At 40.0% G+C, this 21,217-nt stretch overlaps 1 protein-coding gene across 1 annotated transcript; it reads right to left on the bottom strand.

The window, feature by feature from the left end:
- Positions 1–650: 650 nt before the first annotated feature.
- On the bottom strand, positions 651–20,622 carry LOC124288770 (uncharacterized aarF domain-containing protein kinase 5-like). The gene is made up of 11 exons (XM_046725299.1): positions 20,465–20,622; positions 17,612–18,058; positions 16,279–16,543; positions 15,487–15,627; positions 14,509–14,622; positions 12,839–12,970; positions 10,902–10,985; positions 9,701–9,953; positions 5,071–5,248; positions 1,733–1,807; positions 651–858 (listed from the first exon to the last, which is right to left on the bottom strand). Exons 2-11 carry the CDS (start codon positions 18,013–18,015, stop codon positions 651–653), a joined length of 1,854 nt encoding a protein of 617 aa, XP_046581255.1. The 5' UTR covers positions 18,016–18,058; positions 20,465–20,622.
- Positions 20,623–21,217: the final 595 nt, after the last annotated feature.

Here is a 21,217-nt window from a genome sequence, read left to right as displayed (position 1 = left end):
GATGACATGTGTCAACCAAGCCAGTGAGCCTGACCACCCGATCCCGTTAGTCGCATCTTACGACAAGCATGAGTTACTGACCTTCACGGGTGCAGAATACTAGTAATAGCTTGCCTATTTCAAAATAAAGTTGCATTACCAAGTGGACATGTGAAGATCTGGGTTAGAATTGATCTTCAGTAACCCATGCTTGTTGTAAGAGGTGACTAACAGTATCAGGTGGTCAGGCTCGCTGACTTGGTTGACATGTCATCGTATCCCAAGTTCATAGATCGATGCTCATGATGTTGATCACTGGATTGTCTAGTCCTGACTCAATTATACACAGACCACCGCCATATAGCTGGGATATTGCTGAGTGCAGCGTAAAACGAAACTCACTCACTCATTCACTCACTCACTCACTCACTCACTATTACCAAGTGGGCAAGTAGTGAGTAAGTATGGTTTAACGCCGCTTTTAGCAATATTCCAGCAATATCATGGCGGGGGACACCAGAAATGGGCTTCACACATTGTACCCATGTGGGGAAGCAAACCCTGGTCTTCGGCCTGACAAGCGAACGCTTTAACCACTCAGCTACCCCATCACCCCTCTTACCAAGTGAACATAAAACACAAATACATCATACCTCTTCTCTTCCTTCTCTTCAATCTGTTTGATGGACTTGAGGAAGGTGCTCTGCCCAGAAACTCCAGCACTTTCGAGGAGGAGGCAAAGCCAGAAACACTGTCAGTTTGTGTTTGACATTCTCAGTGTGGATACGGATGTCGAACACACACCTCTCCCACCATGCCCTAAGCTGCCCACGAACATTTAAACGGCCTGTCAGCTGCCGGGCTGTCCCTGATATGGCGCTGGAAGAATATATTTGGGAGCCATATCAAAATCTGAACATTACAGAAAGAAAGTGCAAAAGAGTAGGGAAGCAATGTTAACAATGTGGACTTCATGCACACAAAAAGTATTCCCCCCCCCCCAAACAAATAGAACTTGTACTTCGTTCAAAAAGTGTTGCTCTAATAAAACATTTCGGTTACATCTGACCACTTTCTGAAAGGAATGGTGTTTTCATAGCATTTGAGCATGGATTTGTTTGTTGGTTTGTTGTTTAATGCCGCAAGCAACAGTATTTCAGCCAGCGGTCTGTAAATAATCGAATCTGGACCAGCATGAGCATCGATCTATGCAATTGGGATATGATGATGTGTCAACCAAGTCAGCATGCCTGACCACCCGATCCCATTAGTCGCCTCTTACGACAAGCATGGGTTGCTGAAGACCAATTCTAACACGGATCTTGACAGCATGGAAGCTCTTGCAGCTTACTCGAATCAGAGGGGTACACAAAGTAGGAGACCACCAGTTTTCAGACATCCACTTCCTGGAATCCTTCGTGGCTGAGGTTAGATTGCGGACTCAGCATGCTGGCGAATAGGTGCCTCACTCTGAGAACGTGGGTTTGAATCCGGATGGGACTCAGCCAAACTAAGTACTAGAATTTGTAATAAGAAAGTGTTATCCAAAAGGCAACATTCATCACTTCAGACCACTTTCTAAAACGAATGTGTATTCATGGTTGTATTCTGTTGTGTCTGGAAATTTTCATGCTAAAACAAGGCCAAACAACCAAAGGCATCTGACCTGGGTGAAGCACATAGCATACAAGAGACTCATATTTTCCATATTTGTAAACAATAGCATAGTATAAATGGCATCCATGTCGCCTACCTGCGAGCCATGATGCCATATCTGTCAACTGGGTGGCCATGTTCTCTTGTGATTGCCCTTATGGTGTTAAGATTCCTGGAGAAGAAACATTCAGAAATGAAGCACTATCTACATCTCTAAAGCCAGTATTCCTTTATCATCCTACAGTTATCAAAGACTATACTGAAAACTAAACACATAAAATCACAATGACTTATCCTTTGTTTGGAGAAATATATTATAGAATTCTTTAATGAATGACAGAAAAACTTGGGGTTTTTAACATTCAATCAATGACCATAGTTTTCTTTTTTAGGTTTTGCATGTTAATTTGGCAATACCCATGTCTCACAATACTACAAAGAAAGGTCCTTGAAGGGTTTCAAATTGGAAATTAAGTGTACTGGACTGTTTGGACCATGTTAGTGAGGGATTGATAGCACGAACAACATTCAACAATGTGTGGGTATATATCCTTTACAGGGGTTACAGACTACCCATGATGTATCATACATCTCAAGTACAAAGAAGGACCACAAAGTACGAGATTTAAAAGGCTTTATCAGTAGAGAGGTAAATATACTGCCAACTGTATGTAATGGTGGCAACCCTAAATATGAGTAAAACAGGTGCTGTCATCAGTAGTTTTGAATGGTTTGTGTCAGTATATTAAAAATCAGACGACAAACTTATGTGTTGAGAATGTGATCCTCACTCCTTAAATTGTGAGGAGATCGGGTCCGCTGATCCCCACTATGTCCATCAGATACCAGTGTTCATCTGATCCTCATTGTGTCCATCTGATACCTGTGCCAATCTCATCCCCACTGTTCATCTGATACCACAGTGTTCATCTGATCCCTACTATGTCCGTCTGATCTCCACTTTGTCCATCAGATACCAGTGTTCATGTGATCCCTACTATGTCCGTCTGATCTCCACTTTGTCCATCTGATAACCAGTGTTCATCTGATCCCTACTATGTCCGTCTGATCTCCACTTTGTCCATCTGATAACCAGTGTTCATCTGATCCCTACTATGTCCGTCTGATCTCCACTTTGTCCATCTGATAACCAGTGTTCATCTGATCCCTACTATGTCCGTCTGATCTCCACTTTGTCCATCTGATAACCAGTGTTCATCTGATCCCCACTATGTCCATCTGATCCCTACTATGTCCATCTGATCTCCACTTTGTCCATCTGATAACCAGTGTTCATCTGATCCCTACTATGTCCGTCTGATCTCCACTTTGTTCCATCTGATAACCAGTGTTCATCTGATCCCCACTATGTCCATCTGATACCCACTTTGTCCATCTGATCCCCACTATGTCCGTCTGATCCCCACTTTGTCCATCTGATACCACAGAGTTCATCTGGTCCCCACTATGTCCATCTGATCCCCACTATGTCCATCTGATCCCCACTATGTCCATCTGATCCCCACTTTGTCCATCTGATACCATAGTGTCCATCTGATTCCCACTTTGCCCATCTGATCCCCATTGTGTCCATCTGATCCCCACTTTGTCCATCTGATACCACTATGTCCGTCTGATCCCCATTTGGTCCATCTGATACCACAGTGTCCATCTGATCCCCATTGTGTCCATCTGATCCCGATTGTGACCATCTGATCCCAATTGTGTTCATCTGATCCTCACTTTGTGCATCTGATCCCCACTTTGTCCATCTGATCCCCACTGTGGCAATCTGATCCTCACTTTGTTCATCTGATCACCATTGTAACATTTTTTCCAGATTTGTCCACTGGATTCATATTATGTCCATCTGATTCCCATTTCACTTTCCAATGAGCATGACATACTACCATCTTTATTTACAGACTCATTGCTGCAGATATGACAAGAAAATACCGAAGCTTGAGAAGTGAAAATGATTCTTGATACCCAGAAACAAACCAGACTGACTGACTGACTGAGTTTGGTTTTACGCCGCTTTAAGCAATATTCCAGCAACATCACGGCGGGGGACACCAGAAATGGGCTTAACACATTGTACCCATGTGGAGATTCGAACCCGGGTCTTCGGCGTGACGAGCCAACGCTTTAACCACTAGGCTACCCCACCGCCCCAGAAACAAACCAGAAGCATGAGGATCAAGAACTACTCTCCCTGATCAAAAGGTCTTGAAAATTCATTCAATCTCGTCAAGATACAAAAGAAGTAAACATAACTATCAAAAGGCATCTCCTAATCATTACAACACTGCTTGCTTAATCGCTGACACACACAAATTGGGATAAACAATAGGAAATCAGCAAAATCACTCTGCACGATAATGCAACACAACCTCTACCCACTATAACAGCCAATGAGAAACAGTAATCAGCTAGCAGGCAGGGCTTACTTTTTATGGAAACGAGCCCTAAAATGTTTGCTTGTTCATCCAATCAAATGCCATTGATATATTCCTGCAAAGTGAACAGCCCTCTTACTCTGTTGGAAATACATCCTGATAATAACAACAAATTTCAACAAAGCAACCACTTCTTTGAGTGGCATTTAGAAACTGGTATGATGAACAGGAACGATTTTCTTAAAGATAGACAACTTCTTTTTTGCAATGGATGCGACGTTTCAGTGTAGATGCTAACATCATTATCAGAAACATACATGAAGGATATTAGATTTCATACAATTAACGAGCTTGATGTACAGTGTGATGAATTACTAATAGTTGTTGTGATAATAGATAACGGTATGAAGCCAGATGGACAAAGTGAAGGGCTGCTTAATCTTGATTAGTGTGTAGGGATGTAATAACCTTAATCTCTGTTGACCGTTGGGTTGAGTTATTTGATATTCATTCTCCGTGACTTTGACGTGTCATCATATCCAAATTGCACAGATCGAAGCTCATGCTGTTGATCACTGGATGATCACTCAATTATTTACAGACAGCTGCCATACAGCTGAAATATTGCTGTGCGGTGTTAAACAACAAACCAACCTACCAAACTTGTTCATAATGTTGTGTATGACTTGCTTGATAACAGGGGTGGAAATAACCCATTGCCCGAAGTCCGATCCAGTGTTTTTTCCTGTCGGGCAAGCAAATTTGTATATCACACTGTACCGGTGTCCAGTTGACTTTCCAATGTTAAATATGTTGTTTATTTAAAAAATCAACAAGAAAACGGACGGTACAGTGGAAAAATTATCAGGGCAAGTGATTTTACATGTGCCACTGTGCCAGAGTACACTAGCAATCTTAAAGTTATTTCCACCCCTGGATAACGGTGTTAGCATCTACACCAAAACATCACATCCATTGTAATAAAGAAGTCTATCGATAAAACAATTGCTCCTGAAGCAACCACTTGTTCACCCACCTTATGACTAACAACAGACTTCGTGGCATACTTTTCAGCACAGCCATAATTTTGTCAAAGTGTTGGCCTGCCATCACTCGCATATGTTCCAAGTCTCTTTCTGTCATTCGACTCGGCAAGTAAAGCGTCTTGCGTGCTATCGGGCGTTGTACCAGAATCTCACAGAAGACACCATGGTCTAAGGAAACAAACGTCACCAAGGGATAAGAGAGATGGTAGCATCATCATTAGCCTCCGCTTCCCAAGGATGAAGAACAAGCCTTTCCACCTACATTTTCTACTTACGTTTTAAAGTTTGACAAGTCTTTCCAAAGTGGCCATAATTCAAGAGATAGCAGAGTTGGCTTCATAATGCAAGTAATAACAGGTCAGACTTTGTTTGCAAAGCTTAGCGATGTTTTAGAACAGGTTTCAACTAGGTTAAGCTGTCAAATGGTTGGAAATTTCCATCACTTGTATGTGGTTAATATGGCTTCTGTTAGAACATTAGGGTTAGAAAAAACGCAAATCTCTGCTATAAACCCTTGGGACTAACATATAACTGTAACACTAGAATCTAGCTAACACAGTACTGTCACTTAAAACCAAATACCAAAAGCGAATCTTGTCCACAATCACAAATGCATTCCAAAACAATCACTGTTTCTGCTGTTTCGCCAGTCAATGATGTTCTGGCAAGCATGCAATACTGAATCTTCATGTGAAGAGTGAGTGAGTGAGTGAGTGAGTGAGTTTAGATTTACACTTCTTTTATCAATATTCAAGCAATATCACAGCAGGGAACACCAGAAATGGGCACATTGTACCCATGTCGGGAAACGAACCCAGGACACCGCCCCCATCATTTGAAGAATTTCATGTCCTTAAGTAAGAAAATATCATTTGCAAGGTTGTGTAATTAAGATATTTCTGTTTGGAATCAAACTCCTATACTCTGATATATACATTAATAGTTGTGTTAAAACATTAATGTATTAGCTGTTCACATACCAGCAAAGTTCAGTAAGTATTGCATATTTCTGAATTTATATAAAATGAACCACCTAGCCCTACTATGTCTTTCAGCTTCATTTGAAACAAATTTTACCAATAAATCTTGTTAATATTCAGCATGTTTACAAGCTAAGATTACTACTTTAGGTAAAATAACTTCCCACATAAATCAAACTTGACTGAGGCAAGTTACGCTTAGTGCAAAACACAATTTAGACAGGAATATTGTTTGTAACTGGTTTCTATGCGTTTGTTAAACAACAAACTGACAAGAAATGTCATTTGCACATGTCCATTTAGATATTCTGAGACACTCATCTCACAACCTACATCAGAACAAACGTTTATTCCAATGAAAGCTACATTAGCAAAACTGTTCTTGCCAAGCCGTCCTTACAACATGTTCAGGAATCAAGTTTGCATTCAAAGAATACAAAGTAATCTTAAACAAATCTGTTATTTCAAAAGTACCATAGCAAAAAGAACGCACGAGCAGTGTTTCCTTTCTCCAGCCACCTTATGTTCTCCAGTAAAATATAGTTTGGACTTAAAAATCCAACACTATCTGTCTATATGTCCTTTAAAAATATGGCATTTCTTTTAAATATTCCCCTCTAAAAATCTGTCAAATGGATTATTGTCTAGATTGTTTTGCTTTCATTAGGTCAGTTTCACCGATCACTATTACCTTTATAAGTATCGAACGCAAAACTCAACGTGACTACAACATGGCACAAAGCACTAGGCCGATTCCGACGAGATGCCAACCCTGAATCAAATGAAAGCAGAGTCATGCCTTGCTAAAAGCAATTCCCGAGCCCTGACGGTGCGAGAGTTGGGGGTGAGCATGAGAGGGGCCCCTTGTGATGGTTTGGGATCTGGGGCGCCTCCCCTATGAAAAATCTTTAGATGTAGCCTGGAAATATGAAATTTCTGGGCATACTTAACCAGATAATACTTAACTCAAATGAACATATCTAAATGGCTATTTACTAAAATTCTTCCAAATATTCTAAATTTATAAACATATTTGTATTTTCTAAAAATATCAGAGTTTTTTATAGACAAATCGGAGAGTGGATTTTGTATTTGTAAATCGGAGTAACTCCTCCAAAATCGGAGTGGTTGGGATCTCTGCATAGGTGACACACTTCAAGGGCATAGGGGACATGATTCAAGGGCATAGGTGACACACTTCAAGGGCATAGGTGACACACTTCAAGGGCATAGGTGACACACTTCAAGGGCATAGGGGACACACTTCAAGGGCATAGGGGACATGATTCAATCAAGTCTGGCAGAAGTAAACCAACCAGAATCACTGACCTAGAGAAGCAAACGGGTGCAGCTTTCTATTTTACAACTACATTCGCCGAACTTTAGCAAGCACTACATCATAACACTACAACAAGGAAAGTGTTATCATGACTATCCTGCAAACACAAACCTATGTCCCCCAACAGCTGCCATTAGATACATGCAGACTAGCAACACACTGTTCTACAGTACATGATGGCTACCATTGCAACCTCATGAATCTCAACCTGCATCTTAACACAACCATAGCGTGCTAACAAAGCAGATAATATCACAACATTCAGAGTTGAGAGAGTGCACATGTGGAACTGTTCAGCAAAATCTGAGAGACATGACACAGTGGAAAGAGAGAAATAGTCATGACGAACATATAGTGACACCAACCATTGAGGATAGAGTAAAGCCACTCAACAACTAACATGGAGATTTCCTACCTAAATATCAAAAGAAGACCTTTAGGCATATCTTTCATGACCTGCAAAACACGATCATGAATGACTACGAATTCCTTCTTGAGCTGATCTTGTAACTCTTTGGACATGTTTCTCCACTCTTGACGCTAGAAGGGTTTGGTGCGGAGCAAAGGCTTGTTCTTCACTCTAACTGGCCGCTGTACGAGCATTATGGAAAATATGTGGAAATCTGAGGAGTAGCAAGGCATTGTAATATTAATGTCAACTTTCAACAGATACTTTGACCCAGCACATTTTTATCCTTAAAGTAGCAACTTTTCAAATGATTGCTTGAGTGTTGTCCCACTCAGCAATATTCCAGCTACAGTAGAACACAGATATAACAAACTCCAAGGGACCAAGAAATTTAGTTCGCTATATCCGTTGTTCGTTATTCACATTTGACCGCCATCTTGGATTGTAGAGATGTAGACATTCACAGACATTACCTATATCATGTTGATAAATATGAAGTTTATTTTTATAATAAAATTGAAATAATACAACTACAACTTAAATAAATTTATTTTTTAATGAAAATGCAAGCTTACATTTATAATGTCCAGATAAACCACGAAAGAAGCAAAAACTGTAGAGATTTCTTTTCCATTTGTGACATGTCATAACATGCCTGTGCCTTTTTCTTTTATATTTTCATTTTTATGTAATCAGGCTTTCCGTTCGTTAACATGACACAACAACGGGAAATACCTCCGTTTTCGAAGCTTCGTATGAATAACATGCGAGGCGAATCGTGTGGTGTCTGGTATCGTTCGACAGCTCTGGAACATCAACAATATCACTGTACCCTCGCCGAGAGTATTTTTACAGTTGTCAAAAGCGATTTTATTGGATAAAGATTGGTTTCTAATGACGCTTTTTCGCCACAGTCTGCTATAAGGATCGTGATTGGTCAAAATCAGACACGTGACCTAAGGCAGCCAATCAAACTACGGCAATGGATACCGTCCTCGTCAACGAAAATCGGTTGTTGAATGGGTTAAACACGATATGTTTGTTTTGTTAATTAATTAATGACCATCAATCAATGTTGATTCACCGTACTGTACCGCTAAGTGGCTGAGCTGACACTGAGTGAGTTCGCTAATCACGTCGTTAATTGGGTCTTGGGGGTAGTAAATCAGTTCGCTATAGCCGTTAATTCGCTACTCACGAGTTCGTTATTCACGTATAATTTTAATGATATTATAAAGGACTGTTGACGGGACTTTTAAATTTGTTCGCTATATCCGTGTTCGCTATAACCATGTTCTACTGTATATGGTGGCGGTCAGTAAATAATCGAGTCTGGACCAGATAATCCAGTGATCAACAGCAAGAACATTGATATAAGCAATTGGGCTACGATGACGTGTCAGCCTTGTTCCCATTAGTCGCCTCTTCTGACAAGTATAGTTTACTATTAATACTAAAGACCAATTCTAACCCAGATCTTCATGGGTACTCTTCAAATGACTATCTACATGCATCAGTAAAATCTATGGCTTATTCATTAGTGAGTGAGTGAATATTGTTTTATGCCCCTTTTAGCAATATTCCAGAAATATCTTGATGAGTGAACGCTTAACCACTAGGCTACCAAGAACTTGTTCATTAATGTACATAAATAACAACCGATTAAAATAAATAACTGATAAGCGTGCCATAGTAATTTCAACAGCATCCCAAATTAAGTAAATGAGTGAGTTGGGTTCAACACCTTAAACATTACTCCAGTTATATCAGAGGATCTCGGCTTAATATGATTGAAAACCAATTGAGCCGGATTTCACAATGTACTTTTTAAAAAGAACATGAATATCCATTACAATTACGACAAGACTGGTCAAAGTGTACTTTCTCGTCACCTTCAACACCTAGATTCTTGGAGTATGTTTCCATGTCTTGTTCATTCTTCATCACAATGGCTTTATACAGATAACAGAGGGCCTCCCTGTGAGGAGGTGTCAGGGAGTCGTAGAGACCATGATCTAATAGCACCAACTCAGCACCGCCGTGTTTCGACCGCCGTACAAACACGTTACCAGGGTGGGGGTCAGCATGGACAAACCCAGACAGGAAAATCTGGTCCGAGAAACATTTGACCAGCTTGGTATCTACCTGAAAAGCAACACATACGATAAGTAGTGACGGTAATAAAATGAACTTGGGACAATCTTAGTTACACAGCCATTCGCCAGGTAGTATGGGATGAGCCCTAAGACAAATTAAATTAAGGAAACCTTTGATTCACCAAATATGAATCATAACAGCACTAATATTTCTTTTCAGTTTGTAGTGAGCCCTAAAAGAATAAATTAAATTCAGGAAACTTTTCAGGAATGGTTTGATTCACCAAATATGTGAGGATTTAATCATAACAGCACTAATAAAGTGGCGCATGTCTAATTTCAGTAAGTTCAGGAAGGGAGGATGTGTTTCACAAGTAGGAGTCTAACAATATATCGAACTATATTGATGTAAACTTTAAATTGTTTACAATTAACAATTTTGTCTATTATACTATTACCACTGGAATTAAAACATAAATGCTGATGGAATTACCACTGGAATTACTGATGATATACATAATAACAAGATTCAATGGTTGCAATTAGTTATAAGTAAAACACAAATTGTGCACAGTAAGGTCTACAGCCAGAATCCAAACTTGATGTGTGGTGACAAGCATGGAATTTGACAACTTCATATTAGAGTTACTTCCCTTTGCTTGAGTGGCGACAGGGAGGAAAATGCCTGACTTTGACATTGTCAGCAATACTTTTCACTTCTATTACATTAATATAATTATCTAGCCATATAGTTGTTTTACAGGCGCAATTGGTACCAGTGTCCAAAGTATTCAGACAGACATTTCTTACTGCCCTATTAAAAAAACAGACATAACTGACAAAATCCAAACACTTTTATTGTGGTGGATATTTGTATAGTCTATTGTTTCCATGTCATTTTCAGTTGTTTCATGAATATCTAAGGAGGTGACCTGACGTCTTGATGCAGACAGTTATATCGTATTAAACACAAGATAGTTTTCAATAGTCTGCTTACATCTTTCAATGATAGACCCATGTTCTTGATTTCAGCGATGTTGCTGATCTTGCATCCGTCGATGTATTCAGCTGTGAGGACTCTCTAGCAAAGAAAAACAAATACATGTCAATGAATACATGATGTAGTCTACTGTAACTGAAAAACCTGTGAAACTAAACACTAACAAGTGTTTGCCACTGATATGGCAATGTCCCCCACCGCTAAAGAATGGAATATCTATATTTACTACTTTTTATTTTTTGGTCACATACAAGATGCCTGAAATGACTGGTGTCTGCATAATCACCCAATGTAGGCTGTCAACATAACTGAAACATTGGGTGCAATGTTTTATGAGATATCGGGTTTAAATAAGTTTGAAAAGCAGTCAAAGTGTCATGGTGACCTTGAAGATAAGGTCAAGGTCATCCAAATCGACTGGTGTCTGCGTAATCCCCCCAATGTAGGCTGTCACCAAATTTGAAGACATTGGGTACAACAGTTCATGAGATATCTTGTTAACAAGAGTTTGAAAAGTGGTCAAAGTGATGTGGTGACCTTGAAAATAAGGTCAAGGTCACCCAAATCGACTGGTGTCTGCGTAATCCCCCCAATGTAGGTTGTCACCAAATTTGAAGACATTGGGTGAAACAAGGAAAACCAAGTTCTATAGATAGTCAACTTCTTTATTGCAATGAGTGCAACGTTTCGGTGTAGGTACTAACACCATTATCAAGCAAGTGATACAAAGAGTTTGACATGGAAAATATATACATAGCTGCATAGTGTGTATATATAATTGACAAGGTTGATATACATTGGATTGCTAATTAGTGATTTGAGCAGAGTAGGTTGATGTACAGAGTGATGGTGATTAAAACAATATGCAGAATGAGTTTATACAATAGATGAGTTGATGTACACTGAGATGGTAATCGTGAGTTAAAGAGAGTAGGTTGATGTACACATTGATTGGATGTGATTACAATACACAAAAGGGAGCATAGAAGCCAACTGGACGAGGTATGGGTGGATTACTGGTGATCTTTACTTACTGACTGACTGAGTTTAGTTTTACCGCTTTTAGCAATATTCCAGCAATATCACGTAGGGGACACCAGAAATGGGCCCATTGTGCACATGCGAATCGAACCCGATCTTCGGCGCGACGAGCCAACGCTTTAACCACTAGGCTACCCCACCACCCCTGATCTTTACTTAGATGGTGATAGGCTGAGGAAATAAACGAAACGTCACACTCATTGCAATAAAGAAGTTGACTATCCATATAACTTGGGTTTCCTTCATCTATACAACTTCTAAAATGCCTCTCAAAGAAATTGGGTACAACAGTTCATGAGATATCGCGCTAACAAGAGTTTGAAAAGTGGTCAAAGTGTCATGGTGACCTTGAAAATAGGGTCAAGGTGACCCAATTCGACTGGTGCCTGCGCAATTCCCCAATGTAGGCTGTCACCAAATTTGAAGAGTAGGCTGTCACCAAATTTGAAGCATTGGGTACAACAGTTCATAACAGTTCATGAGATATTGCGTTAACAAGAATCGGGACCTACGCATCGGACAGATGGACGCCGCTGAATACATAGTCCCTCATTCCGCCTTGGCGGGGACAAAAATCTTTCTCTCTTAACCTAAACATTTTTTTTCAGTGATGATAAGTACAATAAACACAATCAGATTTGAGTCTTAGCTCACAAAATTACTTCAAATATTCTAAAAATCAGAGTACAGAGGTACAGAAGTTGAGAACCACACCTCTATTCAGTGTTATAAAGCTACAGTGGTGAAGATGTGCTAAACAACCAAATTTGTCAACAACCATATCAGCCAACACTTACATATAAGCTCAGTTTTCATTCACATGTCATTACTGTTGTGTTATATTTTTGTGAAATCATATGCTTCAGAAAAACATGCCGACACAGTCCACCTACCTTACTTGTTTTATCCCAGTGTACCTTGGGGACGTAGACATACTTAAGATGTTGTAAATCCTTCTGGCACCTCTCACCATTACCACCCTCGTTCACAAAGTCCAGCTCCTGAGCTAACGTTACCTTCAGATCCTAAAAACATATATAAATATGCATATACTTTAGGGTTGGGTATTGCCAAACTTTTCATATTGCAATATATTGTGATATGTGTTGGCGTATTGCAATATGTATTGAATTATATTGTGAAAGTGTAACACATGGTTCAGGGTAATGAAATTACTGTTCCTTTCTTTTGAAACAATTCCAATGGCCACTTTCAGGACTCAGATGTGATTGTACAAGAGACCAATTGAAGATGTTTCTAAACAGAAGATTTCGCTCTGAAGCTTGGAACTCGAGAAAAAGTGTCTTTTTTTTCAGTCATGCAAATACAGTTATATGACCAATAAACATTCTCAAAATTATTAATGCATAATAATAGAAAGAAAATACAAATGTTATTGGGTTTTTTTACTACATCACGAAAGTTACCGATCATGGTCACGGAAACTGCCGATCGGGTAAACCAGTTCGCAAAAAGTGTACCGCAATATATCGTATTGTGAAGTTCGAATTGCCATATACCGGTAAACCGATATTATCGCCCACCCCAATATACTTACGATGAAATAGCCACGTGGCACAAGGTCAAGTCAGTTGTCAAGAGTAGGTTAAAGGCGGACTCACATGGGTCGGCCTGTCGAATCGATATGCCGAATCCGACCAAGCCGTATCATCTGAGTGATTAATCAAATTCAACGATTGGTAAAAATCGCCTACTCAAACTTGCATCACGAATGTGTAGAGCCTCAACAATGGATAGAGTTCTATGACTATATTATAAATAATGTTGTTTATCCATAGAACTCTCTCTGATGTTCATCACACCAACTTCTAAATGCCACTCAAACAAGTTGTGTAGAGCCTGTTCTAGTTATTTGGCAAGTTGGGTGTGGTGCGGCCAATCAAATTACGTTTTGTTCTCACGTGGGAAATGTTTATATACAAGCCCAAAACATGCATTTGTCTGCTTCAAAGGAACCACACCTCAATTTTTCACGGTAGGAAACAGAGTGTTTCATGGCTCATTATATGAGTCACAAAACACTATGGAATATCACGAGCAGGGATTATTCCAAAAGAGAAAAGAGGAATGCTGCGGTGATGGCGATAAGCTTGGCATTTCCAGAAAAGTCACTGCCGTCTTCTTCACAGTAACGTGCAACAGATAACTGCTGCTAAGTCTGCTTCAGACAATTTTGATAACATGGAAACAAAATAGCGCGAGATATTATAGGCTCGACACTAATATCGGCAGATTGAAATGTGCGAGAAGTAGCAAATCGATCAGTCGATATTCGTTACAACCACCGAACATCTTGTTCATAGTATGGAAATTGGCAGTTTGATACGATGCGTGCCAACCCGAGTGAGTCTCGCTTAACGAGCAACCACATCCTACAGCTTGACTCAAGTGAATTTCTGGGGTCCAAGCATACTAACATATTGGTAAAACTGGCATCTCCTTTAAGCAGCTTTTCTCTGAAAATGATTCTCATCATCATATCATTATTAGTTAAATAGCCTTTAAAAGTATTTGTTCTGTAAAGAATCTTCTAGCTAGTCACCTTTATGACCCAGGCAAAGGCAAACTTGGGGTGAATCCAGCCAACTAGACGCAGCAGGATCTCACAAGTTCGGATATCTCCACTGAAGCGATCACGCAGGTCAATGTACTGTACCTGGAAAAACACAAGCCATCTAATAGTGTTGGTAACCAATACTAGTCATACTGACTACAATTTCAAGTTCTTGGCTCTCTTTCAAATATCTAACCGCTCTCTTCCAAATAGGAAGGTCTATTTCCCCGAACATCCAAAAGAGAAAATATGGTACTTGTTGGTCATTGGCTTCGGCATTAATGGGTACAACAAGGACTTTAGAGTCAGTATAATGTGTCTGGGTGGGGTATTCATGCTTCACTGCGCATTGTTTCTCAGTGGGCTAGCACTATAAAACCAGCTTCAGTCTGGGCTGTAACAACACATACACATTGCAGCTGACCTCAAGCTAACGACAATAAACCCAATTTCACCTCACCTCACCTTTCAAATATCTATTTCAACATCAGTGAGAAATACAGTGCATTATTAGGATTTAGATTGGTTTGGTTGGTTGGTTCGTTGTTTAACGTCATTCAGCAATATTCCAACTATATGGAGGCGGTCTGGAAGTAATTGAGTCTTGTAACAACAGCGATTGCAGATGACCACGCCCCCTTCATTAATTGCAACTGTTGTCTGTAGGAAGCAATGCACGAGGGTCGCATGCATGCTCAACTGTTGTCTGTGGACGAGGGTCGCATGCATGCTCCAAGACCGCAGATATTACAAGTGTGAACCAGACAATCCAGTGATCAACAACATTAACATCAATCTATGAAATTGGGATACAATGACATGTGTCAACCAAGTCAACGAGCCTGACCACCTGATCCCGTTAGTCGCCTTTACGACAAGCATGGGTTGCTGAAGATCAATTCTAACTGAGATCTTCACGGGTCTATACATGGTTAGCAATGGTAAGTACTCCTATGTGTGATGTACCTTCACTGCTACCCTCTCTCCTTCATGGGTGACCGCTCGGTGGACTTGAGCAAGACTGGCAGCAGCGATTGGTTCCTCCTCAAACTCAGAGAACATTTCCTTAGGAGTCTTTCCAAAATCTTCTATAAACAGTTGTTCAACCTGAAGTCATGATACACCGACTGTGTTGATAAACGTGATATAGCAAAACTATGGTCAAAAATAATAAAATGACCAAGACTTTTCTGCATGAGTGAGATTAGTTTAACACCTCTTGTAGTAATATCACAGTGTAGAAAGCCTGAAGTGATGTTAGTCATACAGATCCAGATGTTTAACATGTTTGTAAGCTGATAGATGAGGTTGGATTGTTGTTTCTTGTTCAAAGCCGCACTCAGCAATATTCCAGCTATATGGCAGTGGCCTGTAAATAAAGAGTGTGGACTAGACAATCCAGCGATCACCATCATAAGCATCAATCTGCGCAAATGAGATATGACATGTTCCAACCAAGTCCGCGAGTCTGACCACCCGATCCCACTTGAATCTTGCGACAAGCATGGTTGGCAAGAGACATATTCTAACCCGGATCTTGATGGGTAAATAGATGAGGTAGCTCAATAGGCAATGATACACAGAAATATCCCCATTTGGCATTTGAATCCACTCTGCACACCATCTCAGTGGCTTTGACAACCAATGACCCATCATTAGCATGAACTTAAGCAATTAAATCATTCTAACTGCATACAAATGTTAGTCAGTTTCTGGGTGGTGGGGTAGTAAAGTGGGTAATGGATTTGCTCAACTTACCTCATGTGGTCCCCGTGCCAGCGCCTTATCCTGCAGAGCAACCAACACATCGACATACTCTCGAGGTAGGATGTGGTTCAGAGACACAAGACCCTGTCCAAGTTTTATATACAGCCCTCCGTTTTGTAAGCAGCCGAGCAACATCCTCTCAGCAGCCCGTCGATGACATCCTTTGATCGCTCCATTATACTCCTCCCCATCCTCATCCAGGTTCCATAGTGACCATTTGTAGTCCAGAGAGATCAAAGTACCAATCACTAAAGACCTAAAATTACACAATCATACTGATAAATATTTGCTGTTAAACCGCATCAAGCATTATCATGGTCACTAGAGGTGATATGATACAATGACAATAGGTACAGCTTGACCATATTCATGGGGAATCCAGGTTAGAATTGTTCTAAATCAACCTATCCATGTTGTAAAACGTGACTAAATGAATGAGTGGGGTTAGGTTTAGCAATATTCCAGCAAAATCAAGACAGGGGACACCAGAAATGGGCTTCACACATTGTAACCAAGTGGGGACTCAAACCCGGGTCTTCAGGGTGACAAGCGAACACTTTAACCACTAGGCTACCCAACCACCACCCCAACTGAATGAATGAGAAGGTCAGACTTGGTGATACGGTACAGAGCATATTGATGCATCCCAATGGTGTCACTTGCATTTCACATTAACTCAAGTGTGTTACTTCCAGGCTGGATAGTAATAATTGTCCACTTATATGGCTCTCATATCTAGACACATTGCCTGCTCAAGGTGCTACGTACATTACTATCCCCGGTCGTAGGACACTAACATACCTTCCGATACTTTTTCAACTCCCTGGGGATCATACTGCCTGTTAGACGCAATGAACTAAACATTCACATTGCCAGCACATCCTCACAGGTACCCATATTACAGCTGGGTGAACTGAAACAATGTGAATCTAAGTATCTTGTCCAAGGATACTATGCAAAATGGATCATCTATACGACCACCATTATATTAATGAGGAATACTGCTGAGAGAGGTACTCCATGAAATACAAATACAATCCAAAAGAAAATATTACAAATGTAGAACCTAAACATTACGATTTTGATTGAGTGATAAAAGGTCACCTGACACATAACCATATTTGAGGCATTGTCAGATCTTTATAAAAGGAGGCATCATAACAGAGCATACAATCCGATTTAAACAAGATAGATCGCATCTACTCAAGTAATTCAGTTTTAAGTCAAGTAAATTTGGAAAATCTTGTTGAATGTTCTCTCGAATGATCATTGAGCATGGAAAGATTATACTGACGTAAGACAAACAAAATACAATGCAACTTAACTCCAGAATCGCCTAAATCCACCAATTGTGACCCGTATTTTCCTCCGCTCTTTCTCTTCCAAATATGCATAATAAGTTCCACTCACTCCTGAACTGATTCCAAGAGTCAATAAAAAACGCTTTGGCCATTTACGTACTTTCGCAGAAGGGTTAGAAACATTGCTTTTATGACGGAATGGTTTCAAAGATTGCCATAGTGATGCCCTAGGATGTTTCCTGCACAGGCATCTGTTGATCACTACACTTGGTTGTGAATGCAACTGGCTGTGAAAACGATGCCCTAGTTTTATGGGAATAAGCCATCTTGAACATATTGAGGTTGATCTTGGGCTTGCTTCTACACATGTCGGTACTGATGGCAGAATGACACGGATGTTGTAAGCTAAGTTAGTCCTGGACAACATGGTGTTCTTTGTTTCTTCTTAGTTTGCATTGTAGGCCATCAATCTGAAACAATTATACAAAGCAATTGTAACAGTGTCATAGTTGACAGTGGAATATTAAACGTGTACAAATAACTTGTTTCCCTTATGAGAATTTAAGTTTGTAAGAAGTTTAATATTATGGTGGGCCCACTGTACAATATGCTAGCTGATAATATGGATGCAATACAATTTATATGCACAAACAGTACTTTTATTTTATCAGTTCATATACTTTCCCATTATGCATTTAACTCACAAACCATAAGTCAGTAATTTAATTGAGCAAGATATAAATCTAGGGCAAAAACATAATGGCTGTGAACGTCTTGCTAATAAAAGCCAACCAATGAATACTAGAAAATTCTCATAATCATTTTCTTAAGAGATTTCTGTTATTAATCATTTGTTTTTACAGCATTTGTTTTTTACATCATTAAACCGATATAATTTATCACATAAATGTGAAAAGAAGACATAATATCATCACATCTTTGTTTAACATTGTTTCATAAACTAATGAACCAACAGGAATATTATGAGTCATGGTCATTGCAAAGGGAGTGTATCAACGTGCAGCTGTACTCTGCAATGTCTACCCTGCTCCTCGGGTTAGAACTGGTCTTCAACAACTTGCCATAACAGGCGACTAATGGGATTGGGTGGTCAGGTTCGCTGACTTGGTTGACACACGTCATTGTATCCCAATTGTGTAGATCAATGCTCGTGCTGTTGATCACTGGATTGTCTGGTCCAGGCTTGATTATTTACAGACTGCCACCATATAGCTGGAATATTGCTAAGTGTGGCGTTTAACAACAAACCAACAACCACTCTGCTCCTAGATGGATAATCTATTTCCCTAGACACAACCATGGTGTGACCTTCACCTACTGCTTGTAAGGAGAACCCCCAAATACTAATTTCAAGAGTCCTTACAGGAAAATTGCGGATCCTGTAAAGAAAAAGATGAAGTTTGCAATTCTCTAACATTTAATTATTCCTTCACTTACAGGAACTTTACACTTCTTTGCAAGAATTTGATATAATACATGTATTTTGTTTATCCCTCCTGACACAACATACATTCTTTTTTTGTGTCCATTTTATACATTTGAATATACTGGGCACACTATTCTCAGTCACATGTTCAATAGTTTAATAACTTGCATTTATAGCACTGATTTGCTACATATTTCCATCAATAAAATCTAACCTTGTAAACATCTGTTTTGCCTGTTTTGACAGGTTAGATATATCACATTCAATACTGTTCATTGTCATTAATAACCGCCTCCGTGCTGTAGCGGTTAGAGCGTCCGCCCGGAGAGCGGAAGGTTGCAGGTTCGATCCCCGACCGCGTCATACCAAAAGACGTTAAAATATGGTACTTGTTGGTCCCTGCCTGGCTCTCGGCATTAATGGGTACAACAAGGACTGGTCGGCTCGGAGTCAGTATAATATGTCTGAGTGAGGTATTCATGCTTCACAGCGGCATGGTATCTCAGTGTGCTAGCACTATAAAACCAGCTTCAGTCTGGGCTAGTACAAGCAGCCAACATACACTGACTGACTGAGTTTTAGTTTTACGCCGCTTTTAGCAATATTCCAGCAATATCACGGCAGGGGACACCGGAAATGGGCTTAACACATTGTGCCCATGTGGGGAATCGAACCCGGGTCTTCGGCGTGACGAGCCAACGCTTTAACCACTAGGCAACCCCACCGCCCTAGCCCACATACACACGCATGCACGTCGTCATATGAGCGAAATATTCTCAAGCACGACGATAAACCCAATTTCACCTCACCTCATTGTCATTAATACCATTACAGAATGAACATTGAAATGACAGTTCGAACGAAATATGTCAAACACCACATTGTCACAAAGGGGAAAATATGTGGCTATCAGCTTCTGCAATAGCTGGAACATGAATTTTGAGAGAAGATTCACACTCTTGCATCATCTCTCAACTTCGTGATGTGATGAGCACAATGTTTCAGAGTATATTCTTACTCCTTCATAAGGCTTATGAAAAGTCGAGCGGAGGGGTAGCCTAATGGTTAAAGCGTCCGCTTATCACACTGAAGACACGGGTTCAATTCCCCACATGGGCACGATTTCTGGTGTCCCCCGCCATGACATTGCTGGAACAGCGGGTTCAATAAGTGTTACGGGCGGAACTCTTACCAGATTTTGTTGTCATGTACTTGAGTATTTTACGTTCAACTCAAGTCCACAAGTACTTTCAAAACTCGACCTTCCTAAGCACTCGCACAATCTCTAGCAGGCGAGAGTCCTATCTAACAAAATGACAGTGCGATTTGCAAATGTCATAAGCTTTGATTGATAAGGTCTCATTTTCTGTGTACGAAGGAACGTCACTTGAAACATGAACTGTCGCCATTCATTCTCGCTTTAACTTACGAAATAATCAAATGAATGTGCTTAATTAATGTCAAGCACTTCACAGTTGGTGGAATCTCGTAGACAAGTGAAGACATGAGCTACAAAACCGGTTACGGTAGTCTTCTCACTTATCTCAACCTTGTCGTATCCAGATCTATCCCCCTACCAAGCGTTGTAACCTGTACGGTTTAATACAAAAGACGGCTTCGGCAACACAGTCGACTGGTTTGCATACATAGAGCGTTTGCGCTTCTCACTGCACTTGGTTTGCGGACCGAAAGACAAGATACCAGTCTAAGCAGCCCATAGAAAAGCTGGATCAAGTGATTCTAAAACGGAATACGAGCAGTGTATCCTCTTTATTTATTGATGGTCTAAATTAAATCGTAGTTACGAATGTTAACATCAGATCTCTTCAGAATTAAAAAGCTAAAATGTTACATAACGCATGACCTTTATTCCTTTTTTTGACTTTATTTCCTTTTATAGTACATGATGTGTGGCACTATAAAATGTTACCATTGACATCAAATCATTTCTTTCGAATTATATTCAAACATAATAGGGGCTTCTCAAGGTATGAAACTCTCCAAAATTTCGGCCAGACCACAGGGCTGGTTAGATGTAAAACTTGCCAGCTCTGACCAAAACTTACCTGCCCGCAAAAATTTAGGTTTGACAAGCGACGTAGTTTATCATCCAATTGGAATTCATCATTTATTTTAAGTGTGAATTAATAATGATTTAAATAATTTTCCAGAAATATGATGA

The sequence above is a fragment of the Haliotis rubra genome, unplaced genomic scaffold, assembly GCF_003918875.1.
Source record: "Haliotis rubra isolate DU_JTF1 unplaced genomic scaffold, ASM391887v1 Scf424, whole genome shotgun sequence".
Classification (NCBI taxonomy): domain Eukaryota; kingdom Metazoa; phylum Mollusca; class Gastropoda; order Lepetellida; family Haliotidae; genus Haliotis; species Haliotis rubra.
This window is presented reverse-complemented; position numbering and strand designations above follow the sequence as displayed.

Bases quoted from the DNA above. Each gene is read 5' to 3' on its own strand.
- LOC124288770 (XM_046725299.1), bottom strand. From the start codon at position 18,015: ATGTTGTCCAGGACTAACTTAGCTTACAACATCCGTGTCATTCTGCCA. The intron at 10,986-12,838 runs GTAGGTGGACTG...TTTCTTTGCTAG, and splicing joins ACTGGGATAAAACAAGTAAG to AGAGTCCTCACAGCTGAATA. The intron at 1,808-5,070 runs GTGGGTGAACAA...TTTCTTCTCCAG, and splicing joins AGTCTGTTGTTAGTCATAAG to GAATCTTAACACCATAAGGG.